General features: G+C 49.1%; 1 protein-coding gene across 2 annotated transcripts; it reads right to left on the reverse strand.

The window, feature by feature from the left end:
* Nucleotides 1-339: 339 nt before the first annotated feature.
* On the reverse strand, nt 340-18,224 carry LOC103643332 (probable phospholipid-transporting ATPase 8). 2 transcript variants are annotated; one of them, XM_008666490.4, is made up of 11 exons: nt 16,980-18,224; nt 14,630-15,954; nt 14,436-14,546; nt 13,909-14,188; nt 13,499-13,587; nt 13,305-13,410; nt 12,839-13,045; nt 12,594-12,719; nt 11,813-11,911; nt 1,564-1,755; nt 340-1,422 (listed from the first exon to the last, which is right to left on the reverse strand). In XM_008666490.4, exons 1-11 carry the CDS (start codon nt 17,814-17,816, stop codon nt 913-915), a joined length of 3,882 nt encoding a protein of 1,293 aa, XP_008664712.1. In that variant the 5' UTR covers nt 17,817-18,224; the 3' UTR covers nt 340-912. The 2 variants fall into 2 exon arrangements, with proteins under 2 accessions (XP_008664712.1, XP_020402297.1); XM_020546708.3 differs by lacking the exon at nt 11,813-11,911 and having other exon boundaries at nt 349-1,422.
* Nucleotides 18,225-18,831: the final 607 nt, after the last annotated feature.

Here is an 18,831-nt window from a genome sequence, read left to right on the forward strand (position 1 = left end):
TGGCGTTGGGCTAATAGCTTTCCTCTTCTGGCTTCAGGCCTTCCTTAGAAGGAGCCCATCTTGATTGGTGTCCAGAAGAGCAAGGGCAGCCCCTGGTGCCGTTGTCTTCTTCTGCGACATGACGAAGGTGGTCGTTTGAGTTCACCGGAGGTGGGCACCAATGGTGGTCACTTGTTTCTGGTTGTTATGAACCATAAAACAAGGCAACACGATTGTTAAACGTTAAGGACCTTCGTCCCTCGAAGCACTATCTCTCTTCGGGTATAATGAATCTTAAACGAAGGTCACGAAGAACACATCTTCATCATTCACAGATATACAAATATAAAAAAAATATAATTATAGAGATAACATCATATCATTTATTCATTTCATATCAAATGTTAAACAACATCAAGATCCATCTCATATATTCATACAACTATGTACAAACCATTGGAGCAATAAAGGGTATTAACTATGCTTCCACGAACATAGGTTTGGCCGTTTGATGCTACAAGAATGCTATTTTTTGGAAGACAGTACTACATATATCGAGGAAGTCATGTTCGAGTTATCGACATGCTATACATCATTCTATATAAATCCTAATTGCAATCTGCTTCCATGATGGCACCCCGAAGAAAAACGTGTCCTAGTGGGGTAATAGGTCCAAAGAATCAATTTGCCGCTTGCAGTTCCTTCGCGTGACTGCGAAGTCACCATTGTGTTCTGATATTTGACAGACGCACTGCCACAACCTGAAACTGTAACTTTGTGGGCATAGACCGTAAATACAAGATCTGTTAAACAGCCAACTTTGTTTATATACACTACCTCTGCATCATGATCTACAAAGCAAAGCATGTGGTATGTTAAACCAAATTACTGACTGTACATCCCCTCATTCAGTAGCATCTTATACAACAGGCACTACCAATTCTTTGAGTTAGCCCTCTGAACTTGATCATGATACTGTGGATAATAGAGTGTTCTCGATATTTTGTAGACAAAGAATGGGATCAAGGCTGTCACCACAATCATTAGAGTGGATAGCCAGTACAAAGGGCTAGGTGCACAAGCTTCCACAAAAACATGATATGCAGTGGTTGATATTGCTGGGGAAAATAGACCATATATGACAAGGAAAGTGTACCAAATCAGTATGCTGCCCCAGATGACAAAATGTTGTATCCAGGTGAAGTAGCTGATGTAGAGAGCAAGCTGGCAGTTCACAGTCCACACTACACAAGTGTACATGGTCACCCCAAGGATATCAAACCCAGCAACGCGACCATCCTGTCGGACAGCCTGAACCAGAATAGCGTTGAGGGAACCAAAGTAAATAATTATTGAACAGCACATCCCATTTAACATCCAACTGAGTATTCGGGACCAACTGAAGAATACATTATTAACGCCATCTTGATGTAATGAAGGGACCTATGATATGAAAGGGAACAAAAGCTGTGATTTATAAAAAGAAAAAACAAATCAACCAATGCAATGCTACAAACACTGACTTGAAGACCAAACTTTACATCTATATCACAACATCACGTATGAATCTGATAGATTACAAACCTCAAGACAAACATGGGAAGAGACATCCTTGTCAAAAACACCGAGGGCGATGACAGGAAGAGATGTGAAGGCAACATTATAGAAAGATATGAACCAATCATTGTACGCAGGTTGTGCTGAGAACATAGCATGAGCCTCAAACCAGAAAAGCGTAAAGCCAAATGTGATGTTCTTGAAGAAAAAATAGCATATCTGTCCATATCACAAACAAAATGCAGACTGTTATACAATGCAAGAAATAAACTAACAGAGCTCGATAAGAACACCAACATTTGCTACTTACTGCTAAATAATACAAAATTAAAGCGTTGGAATGTCAGGTATATCGCATGGCAAGGAAAGGTTGATATCTGGTCTATCAAAATGGCTCATAAGCTTAGCTGGATAAACAAGTAATATTCTTTCGGAAGGAAAAAGAAAAAATGAAGAGGCATGATTATATTGCAAGGAAATTGTTCAAGTGATATGAATATTTGATTTGTTAACATTAAAACCATATTAGTATATCCAGTATGAAGAGTGCTTATACATACATGTTAGATTGGAAACCCTAATCCTAATTGGACAAGGGATATATTAATATATATCCAAGTACATGGGCCAAGGCCCATTATAGTTACACAGTACACAAATGCTAACACCCTCCGTAGTCGCAACTCTAGTCTGTATAGATGTTGAGAAGATGTTCTCCACGTGCATCACGCTCGTCGACGAAGGGGCTCCGAGAAGATGACAGTGAACTATGTAGTGGTCAGGACGCGGAGAACTCGAACATCGCCGACGGCATCACACTCGTCGACGAAGTGGAGGACAATCTCCACGTGCTTCGTGCGCTGATGCTGCATGAGATTGGTGGAGAGAAAGACCACGTTGACGTTGTCGCAGTAGACGAGGGTGGCGCGTGTGAGGGGGTTGTGGAGCTCCTGAAGCAGCTGACGGAGCCAAGACGCCTCAGTCACGCTATTGGCCACAACACGATACTTGGCCTCGGCATTGGAGCGGGAGACGTTGGGTTGTCGCTTCGAGGACCAATAGACGAGGTTGGCGCCCAAAAACACGACGTAGCCAGAGGTTGACCGACGCGTGCCGGGACAGACGGCCCAGTCAGCGTCGGATTAGACGGCCAACTTAGAAGTCGGGGAAGGCCAAAGAAGCAAAACGTAGTCGAGGGTGCCACAAAGGTAGCGAAGAATCCGCTTGGCATCGGAGAGGTGGGGCTCCCATGGGGTGTGCATGTGAAAGCACACCTGCTGGACCACGTAGACGGTGTCAGGCTGGAAGAAGGTGAGGTACTGTAGAGCCTAGGCGAGGGCCCGGTAGGTTGTCACATCGTCGACCGGAACATCTTCATCGTCAGAAACCTTCCCCTTAGTGTCAATAGGGGTGGAGCAAGGCTTGCAATCGAACATGTCAACCCACTCTAGAATGTTGCTGGTGTACTGGCGCTGGTGAAGAGGTCTTGTGGGCGACACTCCACGGTGACCCCGAGAAAGTGGAGGGCCCAATTTCTTCATAGCGAACTCGCGCAGCAGGGTTGCGATCGTGCGCTGGAAAAGGATGGCACTGGACACCGTGAGCACGATATCGTCGACGTAGAGGTAGACAACGTCGTCGCCACGTCGAAGGATGAACAACAACGTGTCCGAGTTGGCCTCGACGAAGCCGAGGGAGACCAAGTAGGAGGTGAAGCGACTGTACCAGACCCACGACACCTGCTTGAGGCCATACAAAGAGCGGTTAAGCTTACACGCCATACCCACGCGAGTGGAGTCGATGAAGCCGACAGGCTGAATGCATTACACTGTCTCGATCGGAGTGACATGAAGGGAGACATTCTTGACGTCCAGCTGGTGGACCGCCCAGTCCCGAGGGAGGGCAAGGAAGAGGACGGTGCGAACGATGGCAGGCTTGACCACAGGGCTAAAGGTCTCATCGTAGTCCACTTCGAGGCGTTGAGTGAAGCCCCAAAGGACCCAACGAGCCTTGTACTGATCCAGAGTACCATCGCCCTTGAGCTTGTGACAGAAAAATCCACATGCGAGTGACCATGTTGGTGCCAGGGGACATGGCACCAGGTCCCAGGTGTGATTGGACAGCAAGGCAGCATACTCCATAGCACGAAGCCATTGGGGATCGACGAGCGTAGTGCGGACAGAGGAGGGAAAAGGCGAGGGAGTCAGAGTTGTGGCGGCTGTGAGCACCATCGGGTCAACTAGTCGGAGAGCACCGGCCAATTGATGCGAGACGATCGAGTGGACATGGCAGGGGTCACAATGGATGGCAACCAAATGGTGCACCGACAGCTTGTCATGGGAGTGGGCAAAGGCACAGGGCGGCTCGTCAAAAGAGCAAACCGGAGGACAAGACCACAAACATTGCTGGTAGACGTAGGTGAGATTGACAAAACGAGTTGTAGGCGCCGGAAAGTACGAGACCGCGTGTGGTGCATTTCGCGACGACTGGGCCACGTGTGGCGCGTGCGGGGGCAACAAGGCAACACGTAGCGTGATCGAAGGTGACGGGCCACGCATGGCACGGTCGAAGGCGCGTGTGGCGCGTGCGATGGCAATGAGGCGACACGTGGTGTGATCGAAGGTGACGAGGCCACATGTGGCGTGGTTGAAGGCGCCGAGGCCACGTGTGGCGCGATCAAAGGCGTCTGGGCCTCGCTGAGCACGATCGAAGGTGGTGATGCTACACAGGACGTGGAGGAGGTCACCAGACCAGTCGTAAAGAGAGAGGAGGGACATCGATGGAATCGGCATCGAGAACATGTCGAGAGATGATGATGCAGTTGGTGAGAATATCGAGGCATCAATACCCCTTGTGATCAGAAGAGTACCCTAGGAAAAAACAGCGTGTGGATCGGGCGCAAGTTTGTGAAGAGCAGTGTTGGAGGTGTTAGGGTAACAGGCACAACCAAGACGTGGAGGTACGTATAGGAAGGGACGGTGCAAAGAGGGCGAAGAGTGGGTGACTAACCGCCTTGGAGGAGGCGGTTCAGGAGGTAAGTGGCATTATGTAGACCCACAACCCAATAACAAGCAGAAAAGGAGGCATAAACAGGAGGGTGCGGATGAGATTGGTGATGTGCGAATCATGCGCTTAGCCTTGCCATTCTGAGGGGAGTGTAAGGACACGACATTCGTTCTCGGTGAGTCCCCATGGAGACATCTTCGTGCAATTGTTGTCGGCCATGGGGAACGAAGGCTTCACCAGTGGCATGCACTTGTCGGAGTTTCTGGTTACACTTGGTCCTGTATTCAAACATGGTTAGTTTTAGCTTAGGGGCTTATTCGCGAAGGGTCAAACAAGGTCTAGTTTGGCCTCGGTCCCAACACTTACGATGGAGGGGAAATGTCCACAGGTAGTAAGAAGTCATCCAAGATGACCAGATAGTACCGGTAACCAAAAATGCTCGGTATTGGGGATGTCCAAAGGTCACAGTGGACGAGATGAAAAGGGTGAGCGATTCGAGACATGGAAGAGGGGAAGGATAAGGAGTGTGGTGCCCAAGCTAACAAGCATGGCAAGGCAAGACAGCGTTGCCATGAGGCAGGGGATGGTCGAGGTGCCTGAGAGTCTAGAGAGGATGTGTGGCCGAGGTGGCCAAGACGACGGTGTTAAGTAGAGGCAGAGGCAACGTCGGCGAGGGCATAAGGTGTGACAACACGAGATGAGGGAAGTAGGGCAGGGAAGCAAATAGGATATAGTGGGGTCAAAGCTGTCGCATCGGGTGACCACAACATGATTGGTACCTAGGGATCGAACTCCATGGAACAATGGTTGTCAGTGGAGAAGGGACGAACCGAGAGAAGATTTTATATGATATTGGGGGCAACAAGGATGTTGTCGAGGTATAAAGGATCAGGAAGAATAGTGTCGCCTACTGAGGTGACAGGCAGAGTCAACCCATTACCGACAATGATGGGAGAAGGGAAGGTGGGGCTACGGGGATGGGGTAAAAAACAAAACCAGGGTCAAGAGTGGTGTGGTACGAGGCATCGGAGTCAGCAACCCATGCCCCAGCGGCGAGCAGACTGACGGCATGCATGGGCGATGGAGAAGGCAAGGCTCCGGCCGTCATGGAGACAATCTCGGCACCGCAGAACAGAAATGGCCCTAGAGCATGGTGCCCCGCCAGAGGGTGGAAAGAGGTTAGAGAGTGGCAGAGCTCGACGTAGTCACAGAGAAGGGAGAACCGGTTTCATGTCTCGATCAAAGGCCATGAACATGCACTCGATGAAGAGATACATGCACACTATAGGGAGGCACATGGACCGCGGCATAGCGAAGGACGGGCATGGAGGGAGCGGTCGCAAGGAGAGGGGAGGAGTGTACGCCTGTACCGGGCTCACGTGGAACGAGGGCAGGCGGGGATCGAGCAACCAGGACAGTGCGCGGAAGCGAAGAATGTGTCTGTTAAGGAAGGTGGTGTTGCTGCCGGCGAGAGCAATGTAGGCATAGATGTGGGCGGTGTTAGGGCAAAACACTGCTACGGGGGAATTGATGAGTGAGAGAAGATGTGTTGTGTAGGCAATGTATTAGATGAGAATAGAACCAGTCGGTTACAGAATATATAGGGGAGGAGGAGATCCTGTGGCTTATAGAAGTAGTGCCAGAGTGATCTCCTCAATCAATCAGGATCAGACCTTCCCAATGTGTCTGATACAGATTGATCCCTACATCAATCAAGGCATCTCCTACCATAACAGCCCTGGATTCTATTTATGCTAAACACATGCCATTACAGGAAAGCACACGCCATTACAACAAAGGAAACATGCACTGCTAACACCCCCCGCCCCACAGTCGGAGCATCGAAGCCTTGGACATTTAGACTGGACCGAAACTCCGTGAAGACCGAAGTAGGTAGCCCCTTGGTGAAGATATCATCAGCATACTGCGATGATGTCGGAACGTGAAGAACATGAATGTCAACGAGGGCCACGCGCTCGCGAACAAAGTGAAGATCAATCTTGATATGTTTGGTGTGTTGATGCTAGACGGGGTTGGAGGACATGTAGTCAGCACTGATGTTGTCACAATAAACCAAGGCGGTGCGGTGCAGGGGGACATGAAGTTCTTGTAGTAACTGACGCAGCCAGATGACTTCAGCAACGGCATTTGCAACAGCTTGGTATTCAGGCTCGACGCTGGAGCAGGAGACAGTGTTCTAACGCTTGGAGGACCAGGAGATGAGACTATTCACCCAAAAATACATCAAAGTCTGAGGTAGACCTAGGGGTATCAGGATAACCAACCCAATCAGCATCTAAGTAGACCAGCAGTTCAATCTGTGCGGAAGGCCGAAGTAACAAACCAAGGTGAAGAGTGTCGCGCACGTAACAAAGAATGCGCTTTAGAGCAGCAAGGTGAGGCTCAGGGGGTCGTGCATATGAAGGCAGATCTGCTAGACTGCATAAGAGATGTCAGGCCGTGTGAAAGTGAGATACTGGAGGGCCCCTGCAAGGCTGCGAAAATCTGTAGGATCAGCCACTGGATTGCCAATAGTGCCAGACAGCTTGGGATTGACATCAACTGGGGTGGAGCAGGGCTTGCATTCAGCCATGCCAGCGCGGTCAAGGATGTCAATCATGTACTGACGTTGAGACAAAAACAAACCAGTTGTCGTGTGTTGGACCTGCATCCCCAAGAAATGGTGAAGTTTGCCAAGGTCCTTCATAGAGAATTCCTGTTGAAGTGAGGTGATGAACTGATGATGCGACGAAAAAGAACCTCGGTAGAAGCTGTCAGAACAATGTCATCAACATATAGCAGTAGGCACACCATATCATCTCCACGGCGGTAAACAACTAAAGAGACGTCAGACTTAGCTTCAACAAACCCAAGAGAGAGCAGAAAGGAGGCAAACCAACTGTACCAGACTCGAGGTGCTTGCTTAAGACCATATAAGGAACGATTCAAACGGCACACAAAATCCGGATGAGCAGCATCAGCAAAACCAGACGACTGTGAGGAGTAAACTGTCTAAGACAAAGTCCCATGTAAGAAAGCGTTCTTGACGTCGAGTTAATGGATGGGCCAGTAGCGAGAGAGACCTAAGGATAGGACTATGCGCACAGTAGCTGGCTTCACAACAGGACTGAAAGTTTCATCAAAGTCAATACCAGGACGTTGTGAGAAACCGCGGAGAACCCACCTTGCCTTGTACCTTTCAAGTGAGTCGTCGGCATGAAATTTGTGTTTGAAGATCCACTTGCCAGAAACAACATTGACAGACTGGGGACGAGGAACCAGGTCCCATGTGTGATTACCAAGTAAGACAGAAAACTCTTCCTCCATAGCCTGGCGCCAATTGGGGTCGACGAGCGCAGTAGTACAAGAGACAGAGTTGCTGCATGAAACAAGGGGGCTGGCAAAAGCCCGACTTAGCGCGGTTGGTCATACGATGATGATTGGCCATCGGGGAGACAGGAACCGCCCCACAGGGAAGGCGAACTGGAGGTGGTGGTGACACAGAGGTAGCTGCAGAGGTAGTCGGTGCAGCCCGCCGGGAGTAGACGAAGTCGTCAAACCGTCGTGGAGGCAGACCAGCAGGAGCATGGTTAGCGGTCGGCGTATGTCCTGGCTGGGTCGTGTGCACAGGTGACGAAGAGGTCGCAAAGCATCCCTGATGGGCTGAGGAGGGCCTAGGAACAGCGACGACGTCTGGCGCCTGCCCTGGAAAACTCCCTGGCGCCTGAACTGTACGGCACCCGGGTGTTGTGGCAGGCGCTGTAGGGCACCCAGGCGCTGTGGTAGGTGTGCCAGTAGTAGGTGGCAGAGGGGCAGGTGTGGCCGCACGTGGCATTGCGGTGGTCTCCGAAAGTCCTGCAGGTATAGAAAAATGTGCTAGTCGAATTGGAGCAGGCACGATTCAGATTCGAGAACTCGAAAGCGGAGGCGTCATGACGGTTCCGCTGCCGCCCTCTGACCTTCCCCCTCCCGACGCCTCGTTTACTCCCTCCACTGGCCTCTCGCCGGCCCTTATTCCAAGACCGGCGACCACCCCTCTTCCTTTCCCAGCGTCGGAGGTTTATCCCCTTGGTGTTCAGCGTGGTGGAAGATCGAAGGAGCAGCGCTGGCGGGAGGACGGCGGAGTATGTGCCTCCTCTGCCGCGTCACTGGTCCAGGATGACGTGTTTAGGAAATCCTATAAGGAGGCCCTGTCTTCATCCAAGTATGCTGCTTCCAGGGATGATGATGGATGGGTGAGGGTGGTTCGTCGTCGTTCGAGCACCTTGAAGCCCCTCCCCAGACCAGTCCCGGTGGATTTGCGCGGGAGATGCTTCAACTGTTTCTCGTCTGAGCATCGTGCGGCGGAGTGCCGAAATCGTGTGCGGTGCTTTTTCTGTCGGTTGCCGGGGCACCGTGTCGGCGTGTGCCCGCACCGGCGGACGACCCCGCCCATCCCCGGACGCATTTTAGTGTGGCGGCCTGTGGCTAAGAAGTCTTCGGGAGAGATTGGTTACGGCCTGGGTATGGCTGGTGGTCAGGTGGCCGGGTCTGGGTCTGCTGCTGGTGAAGGCGCGAAGAAGAGAACTCGTCGTGGTCAGAGGAAAAGGAAGTCGGGCGCTGGGGCCGGTTGGCTCCTTCGCCTGCCTTCGACCTGGCTAGGCCGGAGTGCTTTGTCGGGCGATGTGGAAGAATTGATCGGGCTGAGGAGGAGCTCTGTCGTGCACTGATTGTCAGTGTTGTCAGACAGGAAGATTCTGGCTACGCCGCGGAGGTGCGTGATGCGATTGCCTCGAGGTTTTGCCTTGAAGTAGGGTCGCTCCGCTTACGTCGTGCTACGCCAAATTCTTTACTCGTCTTCTTCCCCTCAGTTGTCGTGGCTGATCAGGTGGTTAAAGGGGGGCAATCTCTTCATGCCCCTCCACTCAGGTTACATATTCGAAGGTGGTCTCGTCAGGCTTTCGCTATTGGAAGTGGTCGGTCGCTGGTGCCCATTGGCGTTGAGCTACGAGGAATTCCTGCGCATCTCTGGGGGATTGAGTCTGCGGAGGCTGTGCTTGGTGCTTTCTGTTTGATTCATGGACTGTTACCCGACTCAGTCACGGAGGAAGACATGTATGTTCTCAGACTGAAAGTCTAGTGCCGGTCACCTGAGCTGCTGCCGGTGGTAGTGGATCTCCATGCTGAAGAGCCGGTTGTCTTAGGAGAGGATGGGAGTTGGACTCCTCGCACGTTGGTGTTCCTTGTTTCGGTGGTGGTTCTTCGTTCGGATGGAAATTCAGCTTCTGGTGAGGATTTTCCTTCGCCACCCCCTTCGGGCTTTGCCCCCAACTGGAAGGCTCGTTTGCTCAATCTGGCCGGTAGGACAACGTTAGTGAGGCATGTGCTTTCGGCAATTCCTGTTTATATCCTTATGGCCATGAGTGTTCCCAGATGGGTGATCAAATCCATTGATAAAATCCGGAGGGGGTTTCTATGGAAAAGAAGGAAGAATGTTAACGGTGGAAGCTATCTTGTTCCTTGGGAGATAGTTATAAGGCCTCTAAAATATGGCAGCCTTGGAGTTTCTAATTTACAATACAAAAGTTGGGCATTACAGGTGAAATGGTTATGGCTGCAAAAAACTGACTCGTCCAGACCATGGCATGGAATGAATCTTCCTATTTCAATCTTTCGGTCTTAACTATGGTCGGAAATGGGACCAACACTCTTTTTTGGTTAGATAAATGGTTGAATGGGAAGGCTATCTTTGATATTGCACCAGATGTTGTCTGTTTGGTGGACAATAGAGTTAGCTCTACCAGGACAGTTGCTCAGGCTATGGATAACTGGCGATGGGTTAGGGATATTGGGAGTCATCTTTCTCTGGTTGGGCTGCATCAATCAGGATCAGACCTTCCCAATGTGTCTGATACAGATTGATCCCTACATCAATCAAGGCATCTCCTACCATAATAGCCCTGGATTCTATCTATACTAAGCACACACCATTACAGGAAAAGAAACATGCACTGCTAACAATGAGAACGCCATGGGAGGATGAGAGGGAGGGTAGGGTGAGCCATCAAGGGCGACGAACAGCGGGTGTTCACTGCTATTGGGAATGAGAGGTGCAGGGAGGAGAGGGAGCCGCCATAGATTTGGTGAGAGAGGAAAAGAGAGAACAGGGGCAGCGGTCATGTCGTGTTGCGTGTGGCCCGCCTGGTGGTGATGCTGGTGAAGCGCGAGAGCCGGATGATGGCTCCCATCTGCGCCGCCTTTTGCAACAGTGTCATGGCCGACAGGTGCGTAGAGGCCGCAAACAGTTATGGCTGCAGCTCGAACATGGCCGAGCTCTGAGTTGTGGCGGCGTTGCATAGCGGCCCCATCAGCGGGTTGTCGTAGGTCATCGCCGGCCACGGTGGTATCTCTGTCTTCATGGCGTAGTTGCAGGGATGTTGCGGTGGCAGTTGCATGACCTCCTGCTGGTGGTGGTGAGGGCGACGTCCTGCTGCTGCATGATGTGTGCGAAAGGCGTCGAGAAGAGGATTGGGTGGTGGTAGTGCACCGGCGCGGCCATGGCGTTGACGCTGATGGCCTTGGCGCTCTCCCCAGTGAGTGTGTGTCGTAGAAGGCATGGTGCGTGAGGGTGGCTCGGGTTGGACCGCGTGCCACCACGAGTGGGGCGCCCTAACCGATGTCACGGCCAACAACACCGAAGGCAGGAGGGCGTGCGGGATACGACGAAGGCGAGGGTCGGCATGCTCGTGGAGAGGATAGGGCGAGGGGCACATGCCGACACTCTAGGGTGAGGCGAGGGTGGCCAGGCCTAGGCTGCACGTGGCGAGAGTGTGCGTGTGGCCGGGTGCAGGTGTGCCGGTGCCGGGGAGGCTAGGCGCATGGGCGACGGCGCTGCCAGAGGTCTCGATCGGGGGAAAGAAGCGGTCGGCAGCCTCCATGGCTGACGGCAAGGATCAGGAGGCTAGGGGAGAGGAGAGGTAGCCGACGGCTGGCTAGGGAGGAGGGAGGGAGAGAGATGGCTTGATACCATGTTAGATTGGAAACCCTAACCCTAAATGGGTAGGTGATATATTAATATATATATCCAAGTACATAGGCCAAGGCGCATTATGGTGACACAAACACAAAATACTAACAATCCATAGAATAAAACATATCATTAGGGCAACACAATGATAAAAGTGATAAAAGCTCTGTCCTAGAAACCTTGTTGATGCCCTAAAGGAGAAGTAAATAAGACTGGAGGGACTAGTTCACGGAAGAGTTTGAAGCAGAGGGGGTAGTGCTCTACCATAGCTGCAATCCGACGATAACACCAATGACCATGCACAAGAAGTAATCGCTCTAAAAAACGAAACTGTGCTATTGCAAAGTCACTCGCCATAACAGCCTGCAATACAAAGCAGCATAGTTGACTAATTATTAGATAAAACAAAGCAAATACAAAAAAATAGAAAAAAAGGCATGATGTTTCTGTTCCAAAACGTAGTACTAGGCGGAGCAGCACCACCTTGGCTAGCACTTAGGTGCTTTTTCACCAGGAGTGGCTTAGAACTTGATCTATGTATTAAAGTGAGACATTAGAGAGAGGAAGACAAATTATGATCATAAAACTCATGGATGCCATATTTCTTTATTCATGGGTCACTCCTCCAGCTAAGCGAAAAAAGTAAAATTGCCCAGGAACACCAAGGTGCTAGGAGAGCCTAACCACCTGCCTAGCACACTGTGCCTTTTGAAACATTGATGAAGCTAGCTTGGGTAAAGCTCTTTTCATGAGGTCAATTGGTCATCAAGATATTTAACCAACTGATCATCGATTGCAATGTTCTATCACATGATCAGTCATTCTGTCCTAAAACACAGTACGGAACAAACTTCATGAGGAAGCTAAACCTTCCATCCAACTTGTCTTTCAAGCGAGTAATTTGGCTAAATATTGCAAATAAAACTTGATAAATTATAATTGTAGTTCTGTTTAGTCCATTTCAAGAATCAAAGCATAGGCCGGATTCATCATAATAGCTTAAGTGACAGATCCAAAAATGAAAGCAGTGCACAAAACTACAGACCTGCATTCCTTCAGCACCACTTATTCCAACCCCAATGTCAGCCTCTTGTAGCATACCAACATCATTTGCTCCATCACCAATAGCTAAAGTAGTTTTACTTGTCCTAATTTTAACCAATCTGGTGACCTGCAACAGTATCCAGTGCTATAGAAGCTGCAAACTAGTATTCACTATTATGGATAAATTAAATGCCAGCATAAACTTATTAAGGAATAGTCAAACAGATGCATTATCTTGTTACTCACCAGTGCCTTTTGTTTTGGTGAAACCCGACAACATAAAACAGATGCACAGTTGACTGCTAGATCCAGAAATGAGTTCTTAAGGCTGCCCGTGAGAGCATGTGTCAGAGCATTGCCGTCAATGATAAGAGCAAATGAAGTTGAAGTTCCTTTTTGGGAAATCTTTCCTCTAGCATCTTTTAATTTTCTATCAATTTCCTCAAATGTGGCCTGTATGGTAAGATACAAAGGTTACAAACGTTATTGTATACAGCTATACATAGCATCAACCGATCTTATACAGCCCACCCGTTTGCCCTAAACACTACTCAGATGATCTAATAGTACTGATACTTATTGACATTTATGTGCATTTCATGACAAAAGAACATATAGGACTTCACTAGCATTTCAAAAATTGTGTAAATTCTGCAATTATTTATACATACATGCAAGTAAGAAAATGTGTCGTCGTTTCTAGATTACATACAATTTTGTTTCCTTCTCCACTGGACCCCTCTGAAGCACTTGTACTTGAGTTCTCCAGTGTGATAAAAATTTCCTCCATCTCTTTCCTCAGTAGGTTACAAGCGTAACTAAATACCAATCATCAACATACATTAAACATTAAGGTATTGTAATCTCAGTTTTCAGATATGTATCAGCATATGGAATGGAACTAACCCTATGTTTACAGCTGTCTCCAACTTGTCTCCAGTTAAAATCCAGATCTTAATTCCAGCTTGTGCAAGTTTATAAATACACTCAGGGACCTGCAAGGATAGAGTTGATACAAGCAATGATTTGACCATGAGTTAAACAATTGTTTACATTTTGACACATAAAAACTGCTAATTTTTCCTCAAATATCAAAACAAGGTTACAAATGAAATTATGTGACAAACTACCTAAAAATAAAGCATACTATGTGACACTATCTAAAAATCATAGAAATTAAGTGACAGTCACCCAATAAATATATTGTGCACAGGAAAAGAGTAAATCAGAAATAGAAAGAAGTTTGTCTATTCAGAATTTCAGATAAATATAAGACTCTTTAGAAAATAAGAAACGCCAAGTAGATGTCAACGCACCCCATTTTGCAATCTATCCTCTACAGCAGTAGCACCCAAAAGAACCAAATCCTTCTCAATGTCTTCTGACACCTTCTCAACAGCTGCAACATGATCAGTATGTACAGAATTCTTGGCAGACGAGTAATCCTGATTCCATACAACATATTGTTCTTCAGTAAGTTCACAATATGCAAGTGCCAGGGTCCGGAGACCTGCCTCAGAATACTCATCAATGTGACACTTTGTTTTGGTCAGATGAGCTGTTCCATTATCCTTGGAGAGCCTTTCGAATATTACACTGGAGCACAGAGATGAAAAGATAATGATACTTATTTGAACAGGACTTGAAGGTTGAAAATTTTAGCATGTGATGTTTACAACTCTGAAGAAAGGTACACTTCAGAATAGCTGGAATAGTTTAAATATGTTGCACAACTTTAAGGCTAACACTATCATGATATAGATAATTAGATATGTACTTATAAACGGGAAATGCAGTGTCAAACATAGAAGATTTTCATCACATGTAAAAACAATTATTGAACCTGTCAGCTCCTTTGCAGAACAGAAATAGCCGACCCTCTTCTGTCCTCACAATAACAGACATACGCTTACGAGCACTGCTGAATTCTAAGATGTTGAGTAGTTTATATGTTCTGAAACAAAAATAGCATCATGACGTTGGCAACGTTGACACTTTTAAAGAATAATCACTAAGAACAGTGGAAATGATAAGCACCTATCAACCTTTCCACCAACGACAGGATCGTACTCATGCACTGATATAGTTGTTTGTGTCCTATGATAAAATTCAAAGCCAAACTCTCTTGCAGCTGTAACAAGAGCTGCTTCATCAGGAGACTCAGCTTCATAAGGCATACCAGCAGAATTTCCATCTGCCACAGGAATCGCAGTATGGCAAACAGCTAAGACTCGGAAAAACATTTCTATAGCATCCCTAGAACATTCTTTGGCCCATCTTCCATTCATCAAATGACTATCAGTGAAATTAAATCCCTTGACTGATCTCTTGAATTCAGTAGTGTCCTTGCGCCCAAAACTGCCATTAGTTTCAACTATTTCTCCATAACACGTTTCAACTTCTGTAGGCCTACTTCCATAAGCAACACCAGCAATGGAACATTTCAAGAACTCCATTGAATTGCATGTTAATGTCCCTGTTTTGTCAGACAGTATAGTATGGACTTGACCAAGTTCTTCATTCAAATTTGAAGTGCGAGCTCTTGCAGGTTTATCAGACTCGGCGCAATACATATTCTGGTCTTGATTTATAAATGTGCTCTGTAAAACCTTGACAATTTCTATCGATATATACAATGAAATAGGCACCAAGCACACATACAGCATCAGGCTTGTAAGAAAATGGCAGAATGCTGCAAACGATGCATTGTTTGGATCAAAGAATATATTTGCTTGATCCGGCCTGAGGTACCATGCATAGCTTCCTGGACTTATCTCATGCTTTGTTCTCATTCCAAACACAATTGACCCAAACGTTGCAATAACAAAGAGAATCACAAAAAGGAGATATATTATTTTATCCATTCTTCGTTCAACTGAACTCCTCTTTGATGGTGGCTCCATTGCATTTTGCATCACCTTTGTATCATGTCCCGTAAATATTATGGTGCCATATATATACATTGTATTACGAAGTTTTGAATCCCTTAGCAGGACCTGTTCCGGAGACAGAGAATATTGTTGCCCATTGTAGTATAGTGTTCCTAAGAAAGAATACAATTTCTCATTCGGATCCTCACACCGAATGAAAGCCTTGAAACTATGGAAATGGTCATCATTCAAGCCCATAGTCACCTCTAATGCCTGTTTCCGCTTCAAGTTTGTCTCACCATCAAGATTCATCGTCTCCACATAGCATAATCCATCACAAGAGCTAGACGAAAGGAAAATAAGATCAGCAGGGAAGAACTCATCCTTTTTAACTTTAATTATATCGCCAACTCGAAGCTTCTTCCATTCTGTCTCATGAAATGATTGGATCCCATCATACACCTCAACCTTCCTATTGTTCACTTCTATGTCCTATGTAAAAGAAGGGCAAACAAATTCAGTTCAGTAAATATTAAACAAAATAATGTGTATATATTGCTGGGAAATTACTTCAACACAATATGTTTTGGTTCAAATTTCATTACCACAGCAGAAATAGCTTAAATAGATTTATGTTAATTAAAGAAAATTTTGTGTGGGTATCCAAGAGAAAAAGGAAACACATTTGCTGAGGCCTTATCAACACAGCTTGATAAGAGATAGGATTACCCTAGGTATTTAAACGACTATGTTATGGCGCAAATGTTTTAAGACAGTAAGCGAGTAGTAAGCACAACTAAACGTACAGTTATCTTTCTCTCCCCTACATTGTAACCACAAGACAAGCATTCTCATTGCGCTAGAGCAGAAATTAAGTAATTAGCACAAGCCCTTCGATCACAAACACAGACAAAGTACGGCCATCCACAATCCCAGGCAGCTAAACATGCCATAATGACACTATACAGCCAAATGATAATACATTTGCATGACTGAAAAAAGGCATTAAATTCTCTAACTACCCACTAGGGATCTGGACACTGCACGTTTGAGAATCTCGTAAAATAAAATGTCGCAGAGATGCACTGCAGCTAATAAACTGCCTTGCAGGTGCATAAAATTGTTGTATTGAGGTGACAATCGTGCCACATTTCATATCAAAACCACCCGGTATCTCCGGGCATTAGAGCATGTACAATACAATTAAATGAGGTGTCTCTTAAGAGGTCTCTGGTGGGCTAAGCTGTCTCTACACGACTCTATATATATTGTGTCTTTTATAATTTAGGAGGATAGGATTGTATCATGCTCATGCTGTCTCTTTTCCTTGGAAAAACCGAGGAGTTTCTGGTTGCACGTGCCCTTACGCAACAAATCCAATGGGCCCCATTTGCCTACCCAATACCGTCAAGCCAACCAATCGGCCTACGGACGAGGCATCAGCATCTGCCAGTCCCAATGCCTTGCTCGACTCGAGGAGGTACAGCATAGCAGAGACTGAAGAGCAGTGCGCTCACCTGCTGCTTCCGGCGCCAGTCCTCGACGGCCTCCTTGGCCATGGCGGCGCTGACGACGACGACGAGCGGGAGCAGGACGGAGACGGCGCGGTAGGGCGCAAGAGGGCTGAAGGAGACGCAGGCGACGACGAGGAAGAAACAGTTCGCGGCGCGGCGGAACTGCTCGAAGAGCGACTTGGGCACGAAGCTCGCGGGCGTGTACTTGGTTGTCGAGATCGCGTTCTCCGGGTAGGCCGGCTGCGCGCCGGCCCCGCCATCGGCCGGGAGCGAGGAAGCGGGGGCGTTGCAGCGGACCGCGCGGGAGAACCCAGGCGTGGCAGGGGCGGGGAAGGGGGCGGAGGAGGTGGAGGAGGCGGCGAGAGTAGTGGCGGCCGCAGCGGAGGCGAGCTCGACGAGGGGGCGCTCGTCGGTGTCCATGGGCATGGTGGTGGATTGGCGGTGGCGGTGGCGGTGGCGAGGCGGGGAAGGATCTGGGTTTGGGACGGTTGGGGCGTCGTGGGGTGCGTGACGACTGACGAGCGCGTCGTGTGGCGTGGTGATGTGAGCACAGGACGGGTGCGCCGTGCGCGTGGGCGGAGGCCGTGTGGTGGTGTGGGGCGGGCGAGTGGTGCTGCGGAGTGCGGGATGCTGGACACGGACAGCTGGAGAGCCTGGAGGAGGCAGTAGGCAGGCAGACGCGGCTGGGTGGGGCCGTGGAACTGAAGATCCAGACGGTGCGGTGGGTCGGAGGGTGAACCAAACAACGTAGCGACGCGCTTGTGCTTTTTCCTCCCCGTTTTTTGCTTTGCTCTTTCTCTTCCCTGTAAAATAGGAGGAGACACGTAGGACCATTTTCATAAGCGTCTAACCTTTTAATTTCTGTCTGATGAGGATGTCACGACGATACAGAGAAAAGAATAACTTGACACTCAAGACACCATCAGCTTTGTTACAAAATATTACATATGTGATCAATCCAAGGGGTGCGACAATTTTCCCCAAGGGACACACCTCTTGGGATACACCCCTTCACTTGTATATAAGTGTAATGATCTGTGGAATACAAACAGTTCTGTCATTTGTTTCTCTCTCAATTCTCATTTGCCACTGAGTATACTTCAACACGTTATCAGCATTTTTGCTTGGCAGAACAGAGAGAAGTGGTTGTTGAAAGGAAGAAGAATATGCCGCTCACAAGAAGTAAAAAAAAAGAGGGGCTACGATCTCCAGAAATCGTAAGTACGATGTACAATTCCTCTTCATCTTCTAAAAAGAATTATGTTGGCGGTGGCACTTGCGGAGACATCCGCAGTCACGTTAGGTGACCATGGCCGGTGAGGCCACGTCGCCAGGGCCATGCTGCATGTGCCCGCGCTAGAGTACTCACGTCGGGGCTGTGTCGCAGTCGGACCGCGCGCTGGGGTCGCGTGATGCCGGGCCACCGTGCCTGAACGCGCCGCCGCCGGACTACGTGCCGGGGGCGCCAATCCCGCGCGCGCCATGGACGGGTGCCCGCGCCCGCATGCGCCGTGGCCCACACCCGAGCCGCCGGGGCCGGGGCGTGACCGCCGCACCACGGGGAGCCGCCGGGACCGCGCTAGCCGAGCGCCCACGCGCCGCCCTCGGGGCCGCGCCCGCCACCGCGCCGAGGCCGCAGCGCGCCCGAGCCTGGCCGAGATAGTGCGCCCACGCCGGGGCCGCGCGTTGTCGTGTGCCCGGATCGGAGCCAGCCGCGCCCGCACGGGCGCCGGGGCCGCGCGCCGCCGCCGGAGGCTCGCCCACGCGCACCGAGGGGCTTCGCCGCCCCACACCGCCACGGGGGACGTTGGCTGAGTGCCGCGCGTGAGGCTCTGCCCGCGCCGCCGAGCCACGG

The sequence above is a fragment of the Zea mays genome, chromosome 1 (assembly GCF_902167145.1).
Source record: "Zea mays cultivar B73 chromosome 1, Zm-B73-REFERENCE-NAM-5.0, whole genome shotgun sequence".
Classification (NCBI taxonomy): domain Eukaryota; kingdom Viridiplantae; phylum Streptophyta; class Magnoliopsida; order Poales; family Poaceae; genus Zea; species Zea mays.